Genomic DNA, 17,864 nt, shown 5'->3' on the forward strand with positions numbered 1-17,864 from the left:
GACTTTATTAGTGTTTAAGTTGAAGCCGTGGTGGTTGATAACCTATTTCTTTAAGGGGGATGAGGGTCACGAAAACATTTTTTTTATTTTTCAACATATGTTGCTTAAATCTTGTGTGTAGATATATCGTAGAATGCTGATTTCAAGTATGTATATATTTCAAATATCCCACTTGGAAGAAAAGATATGACAGAATACTATAGTCGTAATTAGGTCATTTCTTATGGGCCTTTGTAGCAATTTCTTAATCAAGTAAAGTGTTTGTAAGAATATGCAGACATTTCCAAAGGCCCACTGCATATCTTAAATCTAAGCAAATACCAATAAACTAATTGTGATTATCAAAAATAAATACCAAAGTTGGGAAGAAATAACAATCTGGCAGTAATTAGCCTACATTTGTTCTAATTAATAATCTATCACATCTAAGAAAAAATGGAAAGCTTTAGGATGTAGCTGTGACAATACTAAAAAGAATGATACCTAGTTCACCAAAATCAGTTGATGAAAACATTATCAAGACTTCCATAAGGCAAAAACACTTAACGAAACAAGAAAGTTGAGAAAATTGCGTTTAAAGTTTTACTGGCAATACCTCTTTTGTCTTTGAACATATGGAAAACCTTTAGGCTCTGGCACGTTGCCCAGGTGTTACTGAGCACAAGAACACCAAATTTAGTGAAATTGATTCATGAAAACTTTATCAAAGCCTTCCTTAAGGCAAAGGCACTTGAAGAAAAAACACATCCAGAAAGTCACTTTCAAGTTTTCACTTTCAAGCGCCACCCCTTAAATGGAAGTGCTGCTTAAACGGAACACCAGCCTCATGATTGGTTGGTTTTGTATTCATGCAATGCTCTTGAAACATAAAACTTTCAGGACACATCTAATCTTGTGTGCTGCTTACAAATATACTAGTGTTTTCTAAAATCAGCTAAACAATGTAGTTGCAATTTTTCTTCTCATTAAAATTTGGCATGTGACTTGCAAAAAATGTACTGCAACAGGATAGCTAAAAGTAGGCAGGTATGTTCCTGGATATTCAAATACTGCAAGTTAGCGCTTGGATATTGGTATCTGTACTTCAGCCAAAGTTATGAAATTCTATATTTGCATGCAGCTTTACAAATGTGAATTCTTGTTGGTGATTTCTACAGGATTTCAAAATATTTCAGTGTCCCAACATGCTATATCGTAGTTTTTGTGCACTCTCTGACTTGCCTGCATTCAAGGGGAAAAAATGACTGTAATTGAATGAGTAGAAAGGACACAGTTCTGATCCCAAAATTTGGGACTTTAAAAAAGCTATGGACAGGAACGGCACCGAGAGCAGCGCTGCTGCGCCGGCGTTGAGAGCGCCGCATGCGGGGCAAAATTCTAATAGCAGGTGGTACGCCTCTCCCACCTCTTGTTCGCACCGCCTTGATTGCCTCCTGCACTGCGCGTGTTTAGGCACGTTTCGTGCCGCGCGCGGTGTGTGCCTACGTGTGTGTGCGTGGACGTTTTATTCGAAGGGCGATGTACAGTCTGTTCCACATTTAGGGGAAAACTCGGAGCGCATTGCATCGCAATGCGGCGAGCGCTTGAGACAGGCGGCGGCAGCAGCTCGCGCAGCTGCTCGAGGGGCGGGATCTTGAACGGCGTCGTCTGCTACGGCAGCGCGCACTGGCCGCTTTGTCGGGAAACGTTCTACTGTCAGTTGCAGGGCGCCGATCTCATGGTTACTGCGTGAAATGAGCCGGTATTCTTTACTAAGCGTTGTGCGACGCCCAATGATACGCCTCGAAGGTAAGTTCATCGCTGAAAGGCGCAGGGCAGTCATAGACGACGTACTGATTCCATACATTCTTGATGGCCCGTTTCTGGAAGGCGACTATATATTCTAACGCAATAGGTCGCCGATCCACACTGCTCGTATTGTGCAAGAACTGCTGGAAGAGCGCGCAGTCACTCTCTTGGAGTGGCCGCCTCAATCCCCGGGCGCCAACATCATTTAAAATGTCTGGGGCTCGTTGAAAGTATTGCTGGCGCACCATCCCCTCTATCAGTCGCCCGAGGATAGGCTTCGATCCACCATCGTCAGTGACTGAGACGTGCAGCGAATGAACACATCCCTGATCAAGTCATTCTACACTTCACTGCCTTCCAGGATGAGCGCTGTCATCGCTGCCGCTGGGGGCATGACGAGATACTAACTGAAGTTCGGAGCGTGGCGTGTCCGATTCATTGCTGGCGGGCAGGGTCTGTCTGGTGCGGTGAATGATTGCCGAGAAAAATCACTTCCGGCTCATTGTATTAACCCAAAACATTCCTTTAATCGCATCTGTTTGTTTCATCGTGTTCGACCCCCACATTTATCATTGTTGAGTGCTTTGTTTTGCTTTCGAGTCAAACAAACACTGAGCACCTTGCGCGCACATCTTGGTGCGTCTTGTCGCTGCTTATTACGGTAGCACACACAGTGAAGAAATATACGTGCACGTGCTCAGTACCCCGGCCTTTCAAAAGAACAAACGAAGCATGCTGTCGAAAGAAGTTTGTGGAACTCCATTATCGCCAATGAAGGCTCAGAGTTTGGCAACGCACAACGTTTAGTGAAGAATATCAGCTCAGTTCCCGCAGTACTGATGAAATCGGTGCTACTGCCCCTGACAGTAGCACGCTTCCCGACAATGCGGCCAGCGCGCGCCGCCGGAACAGACGACGCAGATCACAACCCTCGAGCGTCTGCGCCTGCTGGAACTGCTGCCACCGCACAACTCTATTGCTTGCCGCATCGCAATGCAATATGTTGCGAGTGAAACAGACTGTACACGCTTCTATTTGCTTTAAGAAGATCGGTACGCTTGACGATTATTTTTATGGCTGCAATACGGCAAAAGGGCAACGTCTGTTTAACCGTGTAAGTGACGCTGAGCAGGTAATTGGAAACGACATCGTATGTGCCGCCGGAAAAATCGTCAGGACATACGATGCGGCACATACGACCTAAAGTCATTTTTGCAGTGTCTCACAATGTTTGCTACAAATCCGTGTTGTCTCTGATGGCGACAACGGACTTCCATCGACACTGTGCGGAAATAAACAAAATATATCGCTGCATAGCACAAGTATGACATGCGCACACAACTTTAACTAGTACGTCCCCTACGATATGGAATAGAGGCAGCAATGTGGACAACTTGGCCATTTTTTAACAGTGCTCAAGAGACGAAAGTTGAAAGTATTAGTAATCATTCCTGCTTCAGCAATGCCGACGCGACCAAGACGCGGGCGTGTATAGTCCAGTAACTCGATCGATCGGTGCAGTGGTGAAGCGGGAATGAACTCCGGTCATGTTCAATGCATCGTGCATGTATTCAATTTCTCGGCTTGCGTGAACTTCGGCCGCTGCTAGCGCATACAACAGAAGTGGTTTCCATTCTTGGGCAGCGCACGCGCAAACGAAACATGAGAAAGAAGACAGGACAAGCGCTCGTCGAACAACTCAGTTTTTATATGAATAAATGGATTATGTACCGAGTAATTATTAAATTCATGTGGGTTGCATATAAAAACCATCATACACTCAGGAGTGATCAATAAACGCACTCGCTTCGTTTGCCAGTTGTTTACTTCGCTCTGCGCACCGCAGTAATCCATGTCTGTCGTCTGCTTTTTTCGTACCATTTTCTTGTGAATCGGCAGAATTTCACTGGTGGCATCAACCCTTTCGTGTTTTCATTGCTGTCGTGACAGTTCACAACACAATAATAATTTCCAGTCATCCGAAGAGGCGCCGTCGCAAACAAGAGATGTTTAGCGCGCAGCGCGAACTGAACGCGGGCATGACCGCTAAGGGAAGCAGCGGCGGAAACCTACACCCGTTGGAGATAAAATCGTTCCACCAGGGGAGAAACGAGCGCTGGCATCTAGGATGAAACTTGGCGTGCGGTCGTCCATACTTCAGAAAAACAGCAACAACAACAAAAAAAAACTAGCAAAAGAAAACTAGGGAAATTTAAATTTCAAGCTTCAAAACTAGGAAATAATATTTACAATATAATTAAAAATGCTAAATTCTTCCTCTGATGTGGACATTAGGTGCACGTATAGGCTCCTAACAGAATCTGGAATGCACTAGCACGAACCCGTGTATGTACGAAAGGCACGTGATTAGGCATTCGCACATCGTCTGCGGTTTCCGAAGTTGACTTACATGCAGGGATAAAGTGCAATGGTTAGCTTCGCCGGCTGCATTATTGCCGATGGGGTATGAGATTGCGCGCAATGCAGTGACTTATCTCCGGCGCGATCTTGTCTGCTCGTCTGAAACTTGGGATAACTGCCTCCTCTTTTTTGGCGCTTTGCTCTTCAAGGAAGTGCATTTAGTTTCAAACTTTTTTTTTTTAATGGGGGTAGATTTTTCGCTTACGTTCGTAATACGATCAACCAAGAAACAGCGTATCAGCTGTTTTTGAAGCAACCCACTGCTATGCCTAGCAGACAAGCTTGTCTGCTAGGCCTAGTTGCCACAGCCAATCAGAAGGCGCTTCTCAGTGCTATGGTGCACTTAGCCAATACGAGGGCCGCATGCATCGCGAGCTTCAGTCAGACCGGCCCTGATTGTTTTATGTTTGAAATTTTTTTTTTATGCGATCACTGTCGCCAAAGATGTGAGAGGGGACCTGAAAGGCAGAACTTTGAGCTTTCGAATGATACCGAGATGGCAGCACTCAGTGGCGGGAAAGACGAGAAATAGCTCCAGGGTTTCGGCGCAATTTCGGAGTCGTTTCTCGCCATACGGGCTGACAAAATAATTTTTTTCGGACACTTAGGGTGCGTTTTGAGGCAGATCGTTTTGATATGGTGTAAATTAGGCATTACAGATGCCAAAACAAGTAGTTACGAAAAATTGATTTTTTTTCGCAATTTTTTGTTTTTGAGACTCCCGTCCCCCCTTAAACACTCAGCTATGTTTTAAACACTGAGCTCTGACTCAGCGGTCACCTGAAAGAACAGCAGGGCCCCTCTTAGATTGTGTGATACTGTGTTTCTGTACCACGTCAGCAGGCATTGGTCGTCACTTATGCCAGATCCGGAGTGTCTGCTTTGAAGAGCGTACTTACTGCCCAAACACCAGTGCGCAGTGGTGGCAGTGTGAAAGATAGCTTAACGAGGAACATAAATGACAAAGCATTTTATGCGAACGCACTGTTCATAAAAAATTCAGCTGAGCTCTCTATAAAGTTCCTTACATGGTTTCAGAAGAGTGAGCCCCTTATCACAGTCTGTGACGCTCATAAAAATATTCTTAAAGATTTGTCCGACTAAATGCCTTTCATAGTGTCAAGTAGTGCTGACAGCGAATAATACAGCAACAAAACAGTGAACTACAAAACTTGTGCCCACAGAAACAGGCTACACCAAAAGGACAGCGATAGCGGTGAGCACGGTCGGCGGAATCTGATCTGCGGGTCAAGTGCATCGGCTGTCATGTGGGCGCAGGGGCGGTTTTCCTGCGCCATCCTGCTCCATCACCTGCCAATAGCACCAAAAATGAAACCCTGCACCGCATTGTTTAATGCAGGAAATTTTACCACAAATAAGGGCACTTGGGTTAGTTTCGATTTCAGTTACTAGTCAAGCTCATCTTCTAGCTGTCTGACTAGCTCAATTTAATCTGGCTAAAATTTGGCTGTAGTCATAATTTTTTCATATACGGTGGTTGAAGTTGGCAGCGACTATCATTGTGCACCGGGAAGTTCCGGGACGGAAAAATGGCCAACAGTAAGTACTATCCTCCTCGTATTTTTTATAACCACAACTTAGCGTCCAGTCGCGAAAGGGTAAGAGTCATTTTAAGCACCCCAGCTAACGTGTAGGCAGCTATGCGGCGTCGGAAGTGGCCAGAAGCAAGCGGTAGGCCTTTTCGGCATGCTTGCACGTTTTCGTAACTTTGTCGCAATCATGAAGTACAATAAACAGGCGAAGTGGCTCTGCTTGTAGGCTGTGCACGTAGGAACCACGGCATTCTTGGGTTTAATATATCACACTGACAGCAATGTTTGACTGGTTACTGCCAAAAGGCTCGCTGTCTGAACATACCGTATTTGTTCTACTCCAGAAGGAACTGCGTATGGCACGGCCGCGTGGGCCCTGTCTTGAAAGCGGTCTGTGAGTCTGGGTGAGCCGACGACTCGTAGCTTCCTGTGCACTGTGTTCTCGCAGCTCAGTTTGTGTGGAAGCGACGGGTGGCATCACTGCCCTCACTGCCACGCTGTCTCACGCCAGCATTCTGACAGCGAGGGCTTGCAGTCATAGATTGTAGTGTGTTCGTGTGCGCCTGTGACGCCATGCTTGTTAATTTAGTTACCGAATGTTTACAAATATATACAGCCGACAAAACTACTATCGTTACTTCGTATAGCTGTCTACTTATTTCCTATCGCAATCGATGCTTTGCACCTCATAGGCAAAACTGCGTCTGTTTAATAATATTGCATGTATTCACTGTGTTGTTACGCAGTTTTCAACTTGAAATAGTGCAAAGAATTTTTTTACTGCAGTTCCCCATTTTTGTATTTTTTTGTTTTGTAAACTTGCTCATGTACCATGCTGCTAAGATCTTGTTTAGGATAGCAGTATCTATAAATAAAATAAATACAGCAAAAGCTTGTTAAACCATACCCGCTTAAACAGTACTTTCATTTTAAATGTAGTAAAGTGAAATCCTCGACTCAGCGGCCATTGAACATAATGTGTTTTGTATCAGCATAAACTGTACCAGCTTATTGCGCACATATCGGTTAACACGTACCGTATTTACACGATTGTAAGTCGACCTATTGTTTTAAATTTGAAAATCTGAAGTGGGGAACTCAACTTACAACCGAAACCAAAACATGGCACCACCAAAAAAACAAGACCACTGAGATTTCAGGGGAGCTACAATGTATTTTTAATTTTATTTTTGCTCTATGGCCCTACCCATAATTTTCGCTATCCCGCGCATTTGTTTGCTCCTTGGAAGGGTTTTTCAACATTTTTCAGAGTTTTACAGCACAGACAACACTTATGGGGGGGGTGTTGATAGTTGATGGAAGTTCCGCTGTTCCATTCGTGGCGGCACTCCCAGAATGGCGGCGCTTGCAGGGAGTATTGATAGTTCATGGAAGAGCAGACACCTCTCACATGTTTCTCTTTCCCGGTAACGCATTCGACTCGACTGCCGGCAACGTGCAACCCCTGGTGCTACTTCCATGCTTCCTCAGTCGTCATGAGTGCTCCAGGCCCACTAAACATACGGCGGTTCTGCGAGAATCAGTAACTCAAGGCGAAGGGTACTGGCAGAGCAGTCAATAAGAGCAGAATGCATGGAGAGAAAATCGAGGCTGAGAATTAGGTCGTGGGGGCAAAGAGCAATCACGGTGAAGAGCACAGCAGTGTGGCGGCCGGCGATGCTGACACGTTCCGTACACATTCCGATGATAAGCACAGTACCGCCATTCGCAATGCGGACGACGCGGGCCATCGCTGGGGTGAGGAGCTTGTTCAATCGTCGTCGGAAGGCAGCACTCATAATAGAAAGATGTGCTCCTGTATCGATGAGTGCCGTGACAGGATAGCCGTTGTGGGGACTGCATAGTCCATTTCGTTGCAGCGCCATAGTGCAGCACCTTTTGTACATAGGAGCCACAGCGCGGCGAGGTCGCTTTCGAACTTCGCGCACGCGGTCCACCGCTTTCCCTCCCTCTCGTTCCTCCGAGGGCGCCGAACAGCAGTGGGACCGTAAAACACTTGCTGCTGTCCGCCCCCGAACGGTCCAGGGGCTCACCCGATTGGTCTGTTTAGGTGGGAACCCGCGTTCTCTCTCTCCTGACGGCTCAAGTCGGCCGAGGAGCGGCAAGGCGGGGAGAAGCGCTCGGACAGCGAAACGGTACGTACCGACTTTCAATTCTCCCGGTCACCCCTTTGGTTGGCCAGTCTTGCCGAAGGTCCTCAACCAGAGGCAGTTGCGTACCTATTCGCTGCTCCTGTTCTGAAGGCTACGCCAAAGAGACGCGGCTCACTTGACGTGCACGGTCGTACTGCGCCGAGTCGCCCTCGGAGGCTACTCCGAGCTGAAGGAACGTTGACCTGGTAGCACGGTCATTGGGAGCCATCCTCCCGTATAGCGAGGTGTTACCGCGTTTTGAGATACTGAGTGTCACCCTTGACTTGCGGGAGCTTTGGCTCACGGGCCCCGTGCCGATACGGGTGTAACAGATATCCCGAACGCCAAGGTGGTGTTTCGCTCCCAGAGGAGACCGAATGAGCGTCCGCTTTGGGCACACGCTACACACGCGGCTGAGCTGATCATCCCCCTGAGGGGCTCAGATCCTCGGACCCGTGCAGGGGTCTAGGTTACTCCCGATGGAGCACCGCTATAGACGGAGACCGCACCGTCAACGTCAGGAAGGTTTTGGTTCGTAGGTAACGTGAGCAGAGAATTTGAGGGCAGGGTCGACAACGCAGCTTCACCTCCAGAAGCTGCAGTGCCTAGTTTTCCGGCTGGATCCAGGAGGCGATAGGCGGCGAAGAGAAGCAACGGGGTTGGGGCGAACAAGACTGATGGCGTCGAGGTGAGGGCGAGCGGCTGTAGCGAAGGTTCGGAGCAGGAGCATCAGTGGCAGTGGGTTCATGGCAGGTAGTATAGGGAACAGAAGGTCCAAAGGTGCAGAAATAAGCGGCGGCGTAAGTCCGAGGAGGTGGTGGCCATCGGTTGCGGCAGTGACGAGCGACGTGGCCGATGCGACAGCAGTGGAAGCAAATCGGCCTGTCATCAAGGGTACGCCATTCGGACGGGGTGCAGTGAGATGTGGCAGAAAAAGACTGCCGGGGAGGAGGAGGGCTGCTCGAGAACTGGGTAACGCTGGACTTCTTTGAAACTGTCCCAACTGGTTATCTCGATCGTTGTCATGTGTTTGGTGCCACACACGTGTGGTGCCACCGAGACAATAGAGGAAATTGGTGAGCATAATGGTTGGGTCCCACCTGTTATTAGCGCTGGCATGTTCATAAAGCTTGATCCATGCGTCAACATCCTGTCCATCCAGGCGAGAGAACACACCAGGGTTGCGATGTTAGGCAACCGTGACGACTGGAGCAGTCGGACAAGCTGAAGCCGTTGCAGAGGCGGTCTCGTCACCAGGAGGCATGGTGACAAGCACAATGTACCGACCACTTCGGAGTTCCATGGCGAGGACGGGGACCACTAACCTCCACCACAATGTTACGTGTGGAAAGACACAGACGAAAGAGGCTATTAACAGGCTATTTACACTGGAGCCAGAGAGCCAGGCTAACATTCGCTCGCGCGAAGGGCACAGACCGACTTCGTCCCTTGAGCATCTCACAGATAATATCATAATAATATATAATGGGGGTGATAACTTTGAGGCTAAGGATCCTGGGAAAAAAAAACAACCTCGGCTTACGTTCAAATAAATATGATTAGCATTTTGTAATCTACAAAATGCCACTTTTCAAGAAAACTATTTGTAGATTACAAGTACACAGATAACTAAACCTAATTACTAACATTACAAAGTAAGCATTCTTATGAAATTATAGATGTAGCATTTGAAATGAATAGAGTCCTGTACATCTATTGAGAATTGAACATTGTTTCTAGAAGGTTTATTTATTTATTTATTTAGTTAGTTAGTTAGTTAGTTAGTTAGTTAGTTAGTTAGTTAGTTAGTTAGTTATCAATCATACCTTCAGGGCCAGAGGCATGATAGAGGGGAGTGGCTCAAAAGAAAACGTGGAACATAGAAAGTAAACAAAATGCAGAGGTTAATATGAACAAAACACAATGCTAAAATACAAGAGGCTTCTTTCTATACAATGTTAGCTGCTGTGTCACAAAAAAGAAGTTTCTGGTTATACTATGTGTGGGAATGCGCGACCCTCGCGCCTCCCCTGATGTTTTTCCCGCACAGCGCGTCTCCTGTGGTCCCGCTTCGCAACGTGGCCTGCTTGACGTCAGCGCGGTCAATGTGGTTAAAGCGCACTCCGAGAGATGGCGCTAGTGTTGCGCGGCTGCGGGGTTACCCTCGGCGGGAGAGACGAGGCGCGCTCTCTTGGCTTCGAGACAGCAAACGGGCTGCACGTGCAGCAACGCTCTTCCCCGGCGGGTCGCCGAAGCAGCGCGGACATTCCGCGCGCGCGCGGCGACCGATGCATCTGCGAGACCGCCTCGCGTGGCCGCCTTCGAACGCGCCACGATTCGCGTGACTATACACGCGAACGACCAGGCGTTGGGATCCAGCATGGGGCGAACATATTCGCTCGCTTCCGGTCGCGGTAAGTCGGACTTCTAGATTTGTCGCGCGCCCATCGGCATGTTTTGTGGATAGCAACTCGGCTAGCAGGCATTGATGTATGAAAGGTGCAATAAATGCCCTTGTGATCGTTTGCACTACTGTGTTGTCGTTCCTTTGTCCCAAGAGTACGATGTGAGATATCCCCCAGATCAGACCCCACATCTGGCGCCCAACGTGGGGCTCTTGGGGCATCGGACGATAATTTTAAGTGTTGCTTCGTTCGAGACCTTTGTTTGAACCGAAGCGTAGGCCTAGCGTGAATGTTGATCGCTAGCGTCGGCGGCATGCTTTCTTGAGCGAGGTGACGGTGGCTGTAGCGTGTTTGAAGATGTCAACATGCTAAGCCTTTTCGCAAGTGTTTTTTTTAATGGCATTCGTTGGTACGAGAGCCACGTGGTCTGCATCCTGGGAGAGCGAGGCTGAGCGCCCGCGGAGCAGTGGCAAGCCTGAAGCGAGTGAGTACGGAAGCCTCGTGGGTGGTCCGAATTTCCTATGTAAATATGTAAATAGCTTCTTCTATCTCTTTGACTCTGATGAAGTCGCGGCTCTGGGAGCCGGGTGGCCGCGGGCCACGGGTGCCACCACGGGCTGACTGGTATTGCGGCCTGGCACCGGGCGCTCCGACACCGTCTGGGACGGTGGGCGCCGTCAACTCGGATGCTGTGTGCACCGAGCGGAGTAGGACCACCTCGCAGAGCTGACGTCTCCTCGCGGCTGCCTGTTTTGCGCCCATTGTGGGTGTTGTTTTTGGATGCCGGTTGTTGTCAGGGTAGCGACACTTTAGGCCTAAGGCTTTGCGAAGCTGCCTGTCGCACGTGGAGGGACACAACCTGGTGGACCGTGGCGATGAGGTGTTGCACTTTGCTTACCTCATTCTAGTTAGCCTCGCACGAATTGAAATTACTCGTTCGACTCAAGAAAGCGAGCTTCGTTCACGTGAACTTAGCATCTGAGTATAGCTGCCCGATCTTTTGCTAGCCGAGTTGAACATCGTACCACGTGGGCGATGCGCATGCAGACTTCCTCTCCCTTGCACTACTTTAGTGTTTGCCGAGTGTGTTGAGTTTACGCAGTGTGATTGGAGTCACCCCTGGTTTGCCGTCGCCTGCACATCGTCTGCGCTGCTGCCCCGGACTACGATCGAGCCACCCCGGGGCGATGGTGATGCTGTGGCCAGTTCGGCGCGACGACTTCGGCGGCCTCCTGTATCCAGCTCGCAACCCTCGGCGGCGGACAAAAGAGCCGGCGGTCACCGACAGCTACTGCGGCTCCCGACAGCTACTGCGGCTCCGGCCAGCAGGGCGAGTCGGCGCGAGCGACGCTTGCTCGTACCGACTACTCCGTCGTCGTCTCCGGAGTCCTGGCCTGGGATCGTGCCGTCGAGGCTGCAAAGCCGCTGCTGTGACCGGCGAACGCCAGCGGTGTACCCAAGGACAATGTCGGCTCGCATGCTATGGACAGCGTGTGGACATTTCCTCAGCGCGATCACTGTTGCATGTACCACCCTGTTCGCGAAGCACGGGTTGATGTTAGACCGTGTCACATGTTTCGCCGGAATAAGAAGTGATTTAAGTTTGGGGGGATGTGGGAATGCGCGACCCTCGCGCCTCCCCTGATGTTTTTCCCGCATAGCGCGTCTCCTGTGGTCCCGCTTCGCAACGTGGCCTGCGTGACGTCAGCGCGGTCGATGTGGTTAAAGCGCACTCCGAGAGATGGCGCTAGTGTTGCGCGGCTGCGGGGTTACCCTCGGCGGGAGAGACGAGGCGCGCTCTCTTGGCTTCGAGACAGCAAACGGGCTGCACGTGCAGCAACGCTCTTCCCCGGCGGGTCGCCGAAGCAGCGCGGACATTCCGCGCGCGCGCGGCGACCGATGCATCTGCGAGACCGCCTCGCGTGGCCGCCTTCGAACGCGCCACGATTCGCGTGACTATACACGCGAACGACCAGGCGTTGGGATCCAGCATGGGGCGAACATATTCGCTCGCTTCCGGTCGCGGTAAGTCGGACTTCTAGATTTGTCGCGCGCCCATCGGCATGTTTTGTGGATAGCAACTCGGCTAGCAGGCATTGATGTATGAAAGGTGCAATAAATGCCCTTGTGATCGTTTGCACTACTGTGTTGTCGTTCCTTTGTCCCAAGAGTACGATGTGAGATATCCCCCAGATCAGGCCCCACATATGTTAGCTAAAGTTTCACGAAAAAAGCTGTTATCAGTAGTATTTACGATATCAGCGGGAAGGTGGTTCCAATCTATACATGTGTGAAGAAAAAAAGACTGGGAAAAATGCTTTGTGTGGCATAGATAGGTCCCAACTTTATGACAGTGATCAACACGCTGTGATACATAATGGGTTCTTGTAAAGAAGTGCGCGTGTGGTGTAGGATGATGATAAATTCTATGAAAGAGTGCTAGACGTGCAATTCTGCGTCAAACAGACAGCAAAGGAAGACTAAGATTATGTTTCACTGAAGAAATGCTCACGGTTCTATTATAATTAGAAAAGATTAATCAAACTGAGTTATTTTGGACAAGTTCTAAAGCCGTTTTCAGCTTATCTTGGCCAGGATCCCATACAGAAGTAGCATATCGTAACTTAGGACGTATTAGCGTTTTGTGGAGTAGGTGTTTTAGGTTACAAGGTTAGCTAGCAAAGTTACAGCGCAAGTAGCCTAAAATACAGTTAGCGTTGCTAATAACGTATTCAGTGTGAATTTACCATGACAGGTTTCTAGTTACATGGACACCTAAGTATTTGTAAGAGTTAACTGTTTCTAAAGGAACGCTGTCTAAGTGGTAAGTGGCATGTTGGCAAAAAACACGAGATACATGTAGTACTTTACATTTGTTAATATTTTGTTTCATTAGCCATGAGTTACACAAGTTAGATATTGCATCAAGGTTAAGTTGCAACCTGTTAATGTCGGTTTCATTGGTTATTTCACGAAAAATAGCACAGTCATCAGCAAACAAGTGTACGTTAGAAGACAGTGTAGCAAGAAGGTCGTTGATATAAATGAGAAAAAGGAGAGGGCCGAGAACTGAGCTGTGGGGTATCCCAAAATGTACATCGCTGAAAGAAGAATTAAAACCATTAACTGTAACAAGCTGAGTGCAGTTTGTTGAAAAGAGCTTGATCCACATGAGAAGGTTAGGATAATAAGTTGAACATTTAACACGTGAGAATGTTAGTTTAATAAGATTATAAGTTTCATTGCAGTTAGTCACTCCGCGTCATTTTTGCAGGAATTTCAGGGCTCCTAGCATTGTGATTCAAAATCTTTTCATCTGCACAATTACCTCAAGCCACACTGCAGATGGTCATCGGTCCCTTCTAGACAGAGACATCTTAGAAGCCATTGATGTCATGAACTACGGACATGCTGTGTGCAGGAAGGAAGCCCACCGCTGGCGTCTCCCGACTCCGGTGGTCAAGAACCTGGGACAGGAGACGATGGGGACCTGCCCGACTCTGGTCACAGCAGCCGCAGGCGAAAGATGGTGAGCCAAGTTTCCTTCGCATTGCTAGCAAAACCCAAGTCCCATGATATCTCCACCCAAAGGAAAATCTATAAGAAAATTTGGCTTGTCTGAGTTTGAATCTGACACCACCATAAAGAATTTGCTTCTGATGAATGCGCAAGATGTAGAAGATGACAGGAGAGTGCATTTCGTGTTATCTGGATGCCAACTGGCTTGTATAGAATGAATAGTTTCTTAATAAGGATGACTCATCATGTCATACTAAATTAATACAGTAGAACCTCGTTGATACGTTTCCACTGCGTATGGTGCCAACGCTTGCAATCGAGAACACAAAGAATTATCCAATAGAGTTACGCTCATCATTTACCAGTTTTACCAGCTATCCGATACCGGTTCTACCAGTGCCAAAACTGGTTTTACCAGTTATCGGCACCAATGTTCAGTACGTCGCCAAACTGCAATCGCATAATATGTTTTGTGGCCGCGAGATCCCATGTAAACAAAAAAATGCGCAAGGTGTGCGCGGGCAAGAACAGTATATAGCTGCTCGCCGTGGCAGCTTCACGGCAATACTCACCTGCCCGTCTCTTAGTTTCTTATTCCGTTACAGTGCAGTCCACTTATAACGATACCACTTATAACAATATATCGGTTATAATGATAGGTCGACATGAGAGTGTCATTTTATGCATTAGGTCTATGGGGAAAAAACTCATTTATAACGATAGGTTATTGACCGCATATCGGATATAACGACCAAAATTTTGCCATCTGGACGGCGTTTTCCGTGCCAAATAATGGTGGCATTTGCGTTGCTTAGTTCCCTGAAACGAACGATGTCGAGATGAGGCGGTTTACCTCCGTAAGTTCGCATCTACCACCATTACCGCGCAGCGCGACCCGCCCCGCCCGCGCACCGGAGAATAGCTGAGTAGGCGCAGCGCGCCACAAGATGGCGCTAGCTGCTTCATGCGCGTCGGCCACAGTTGCTCTGAAAGAGAGAGAAAGAAAAAAAAAGCGACAAACAAAGCGGTGCGGTAGCACTCGTCCCGCGTCTCTCTCTCGCGATAGCAGAGACGTCTCGCGTCTCTCTCTCGCCCTTATGAAGAAGTATGAGCTTGCCCAGTAAACGATATCAACCATCTTGAAAACCGGGAGCACCGCGATTGTGAAGGCAGGAGCTATCGGCGGCCATGCCGATCAGCGGAAAAGGGTTAGAGACCCTTTGTACGCCGATGTTGAAGAGGCGCTTTACCAGTGGTTCATCGCCAATTGGTTCAAAAAGGCGGGCTTTGTGTGTAAGGACGAACTTCCCCAACTCACTGAGACCAACACGGTGGAAGCCGCTGACAATACCGAGCTCTGGGAGCTCGTTCCTACTGGTGACGCAGGTGGTGCGTCGAAGGAGGAGTGTTTGATTGCAGACAGTGCTGCCTCGTTCTGCGATGAGGTCACCGACGAGGCATTCGCCGAAGATGTGCTGTCACGACAGACGGCAAAGTTGTGCGACGGTGGCGACAGCAGCAACGACAGTGACAACAAAATTGACAGTGGCTCCTTGACCCCGACCTCGATGTCCACGCAAAGTGCACTGTCGTCGATCGACTCCTTAATTGATTTTATGCATGCTAAAGGACTGCCGCCAGTGTTCGCGCAGCAGCTGGAATCCATGCACACCACGGTTGTGAAGCTGAAGCTGCCGCAAAAGTAAGTGCAGATTTCGGACTGTTTTGACGCGCTAGAAATAAAATTTGTTTTTCACGGCCTACTTTCTACATCATCTATTCTTTAGAGCGAGTAGCGAATTCAAAGCTGCAAAGGTATGTTCCACATGTTTTTTTTAATAACTGCAGTCCAGATATAGCGATCATTGGTTATAACAATCATATTTTTCGTCTTTCTCGATATCATTATAAGTGAACTGCACTGTACCAGCAAATGTTTGCCCGGATCATCATACACAGCATTCACACCTATCACTGCCAATCCTATTGCAATAAGCACCTTTGCCTATCTGTTTCATAGTGCGTGGTTCCATCTGAAGCATAGCACATGCTTTTAATAGGCAATATCTGAAATGCGCCGCCATTCCTTGCTGCAGACTGCGATCATAGTTTTCCGCATGCTATATTCCCCGTGTACAAGAAAACGCGCGAGATAGGGTGTCATCTCTCCATGCCATCTGGTCAAGCCGCAAGGCATGCTTGAAGATAACGCCCGACAAGCCGTTCTAAGGCACTTCAAAGCTGTGGATTTCTGTGCCAAGTTTCAAAGGAAACAAGCCATCAAGACGCTGAGCAAAATGAATCATGATGCTGTCGTATTATCTGTCTCTTAAGCAAACAGATTCTTTAGAAATCTTCTGTACTGAAAAAATAGACAAAGTGGATTGGCCACTCCACGCGATTGTTTCGGAGAGGGACAGCTGGAAGCATGCCGCAGCTTTGTTTCTGAAGCAGCACCTCTACCAATATAAGGGACGTGATCTATATCTCATTCGCAGCTCTAAGGAAGTTGTGCAAGCCCTTGAAAAAGGAATGCTCTTGCTACTGAAGCCCTATCTGTTGATGTAAAAGACCTTTTCTGTTCTATACTGCACGAGGAACTGTATAAGGCCATCAGGGAAAGGGCTGAAGAGCATGGCGAGGTAGTTTCTCAGAATACAGTTGGCGTTAGTACATAGCATTTTTTGGAACCTAAGCACCACAGCCACCTTTTATGACGATCACTTTTATGTACAAAAATCTGGTATGTGCATTGAATCCTCAGTTGCTCCTGTGCTATGTAACATTTTTATGGCCTTTTTTGATAGACGCATAGAGAAAGAATTTTGTAAACTTGCAGTGTTACATGTGTTTTGCTATGTTGACAACTATTTAGTGATTTTAGATCATTCTTTCAATGATGACTTTGATAGTGTTGTCACTAATGTCCTTAACTCCTTCACCTCTAAAGAGCAAGGTTTGAATTTTACCCATCAATTGACTTAGGACAACCACATCCAGTTTCTAGACCTTACATTGCAATTCACCGATGCCCACATTTGTTGGTTGCATAATCCAAGGTCTAACAAAAGTCTTTTACCTTATAAGAGTGCATATTCAAAACTTGTGAAATGGTGCATCATCACGTCTAGTTGCCTCTCTGCCCTACAGAAATCTTGTGCACCCGCTCTGTGCTCTAGTTTTAAATGTCAGGCTGAGCAACTGGTGTCTGCTGGCTACCCACGTCAATTAATTTGAACTACATCCGAGAGCCTGCCTCAAAGATTAAAATCTCCAGGAAGGAAAGAGCAATGCTTGGAACAAAAACCACCTTTTATCATGCCGTGTTTGCATTGTCTATCCCATTGTGATGTTATTGGGGCCGGATCACTCCAGAAAAAAGGAGAAGCAGCACGCGGAAGCACAAACACACATCAAACTTGTATTGACACACATAACACAGAAACCGGCACACACGCGTGACAGTTCCCCAAAATACCTCATAGACAACATGCAGCTATGTCTATGTATCAGTCAATTATAATTGGCCTACAGTTCAGGTGAAAGCGCGTGTCGCCGTGTCGGAGACCTCGTGGAATCGATGTCGGCCAGCGGGGTCAGACAGCAGTGTTGGCCAGCCGGGTCGAAGAGCCGTGTCGGATGGCCACGTCGGACGGCCGGGTCGGACAGCCTGGTCGGACCGCCTTACGGGGCTCAGGTGGCCCTGCGCAACAGTCGATACACGGCAGCCTCCGCGTGCCCTATTTTCCTCCGGCGGGGTATTGCGTTCGGGAGCCCACAGCCGCAGTCACCAGGTTGCGTCCACAGCTGGCGGGGTAGCCCTGTGGCAACTCACCTGAACGCTCGATCACCCCAGTTCAGGACCGCCAGCCCTCCTGGACCAGTTGCCCAGCGGAAGAGCAGGGCGAGGTAACTTCTCAGCGGGCGACAGCGTTGACTCAGGTGTGGTGTAGTGACGCGGGCGGCGATAGCCCCTATGGGCCAGACACCCAGCGAGGAAGCTCTTTTCCGTCAAACGCCGAACC

At 48.4% G+C, this 17,864-nt stretch overlaps 1 protein-coding gene across 6 annotated transcripts in view; it reads left to right on the forward strand.

Annotated features, from left to right (window-relative positions):
* LOC135896103 (inactive histone-lysine N-methyltransferase 2E-like) overlaps nt 1-17,864 on the forward strand; it is a 458,065-nt gene that overhangs the window by 240,962 nt on the left and 199,239 nt on the right. For all 6 annotated transcript variants that reach the window (XR_010562591.2, XM_070541359.1, XM_070541357.1 and 3 more), the window contains exon 12: nt 13,742-13,849. Coding sequence is in view for 5 of the 6 variants with exons in the window: in XM_070541359.1 (XP_070397460.1) it covers nt 13,742-13,849 (108 nt within the window). In the remaining variant the exon portion in view is untranslated. The remainder of the gene's footprint in view (nt 1-13,741; nt 13,850-17,864) is intronic.

Source organism: Dermacentor albipictus, chromosome 6, assembly GCF_038994185.2.
Source record: "Dermacentor albipictus isolate Rhodes 1998 colony chromosome 6, USDA_Dalb.pri_finalv2, whole genome shotgun sequence".
Classification (NCBI taxonomy): Eukaryota; Metazoa; Arthropoda; class Arachnida; order Ixodida; family Ixodidae; genus Dermacentor; species Dermacentor albipictus.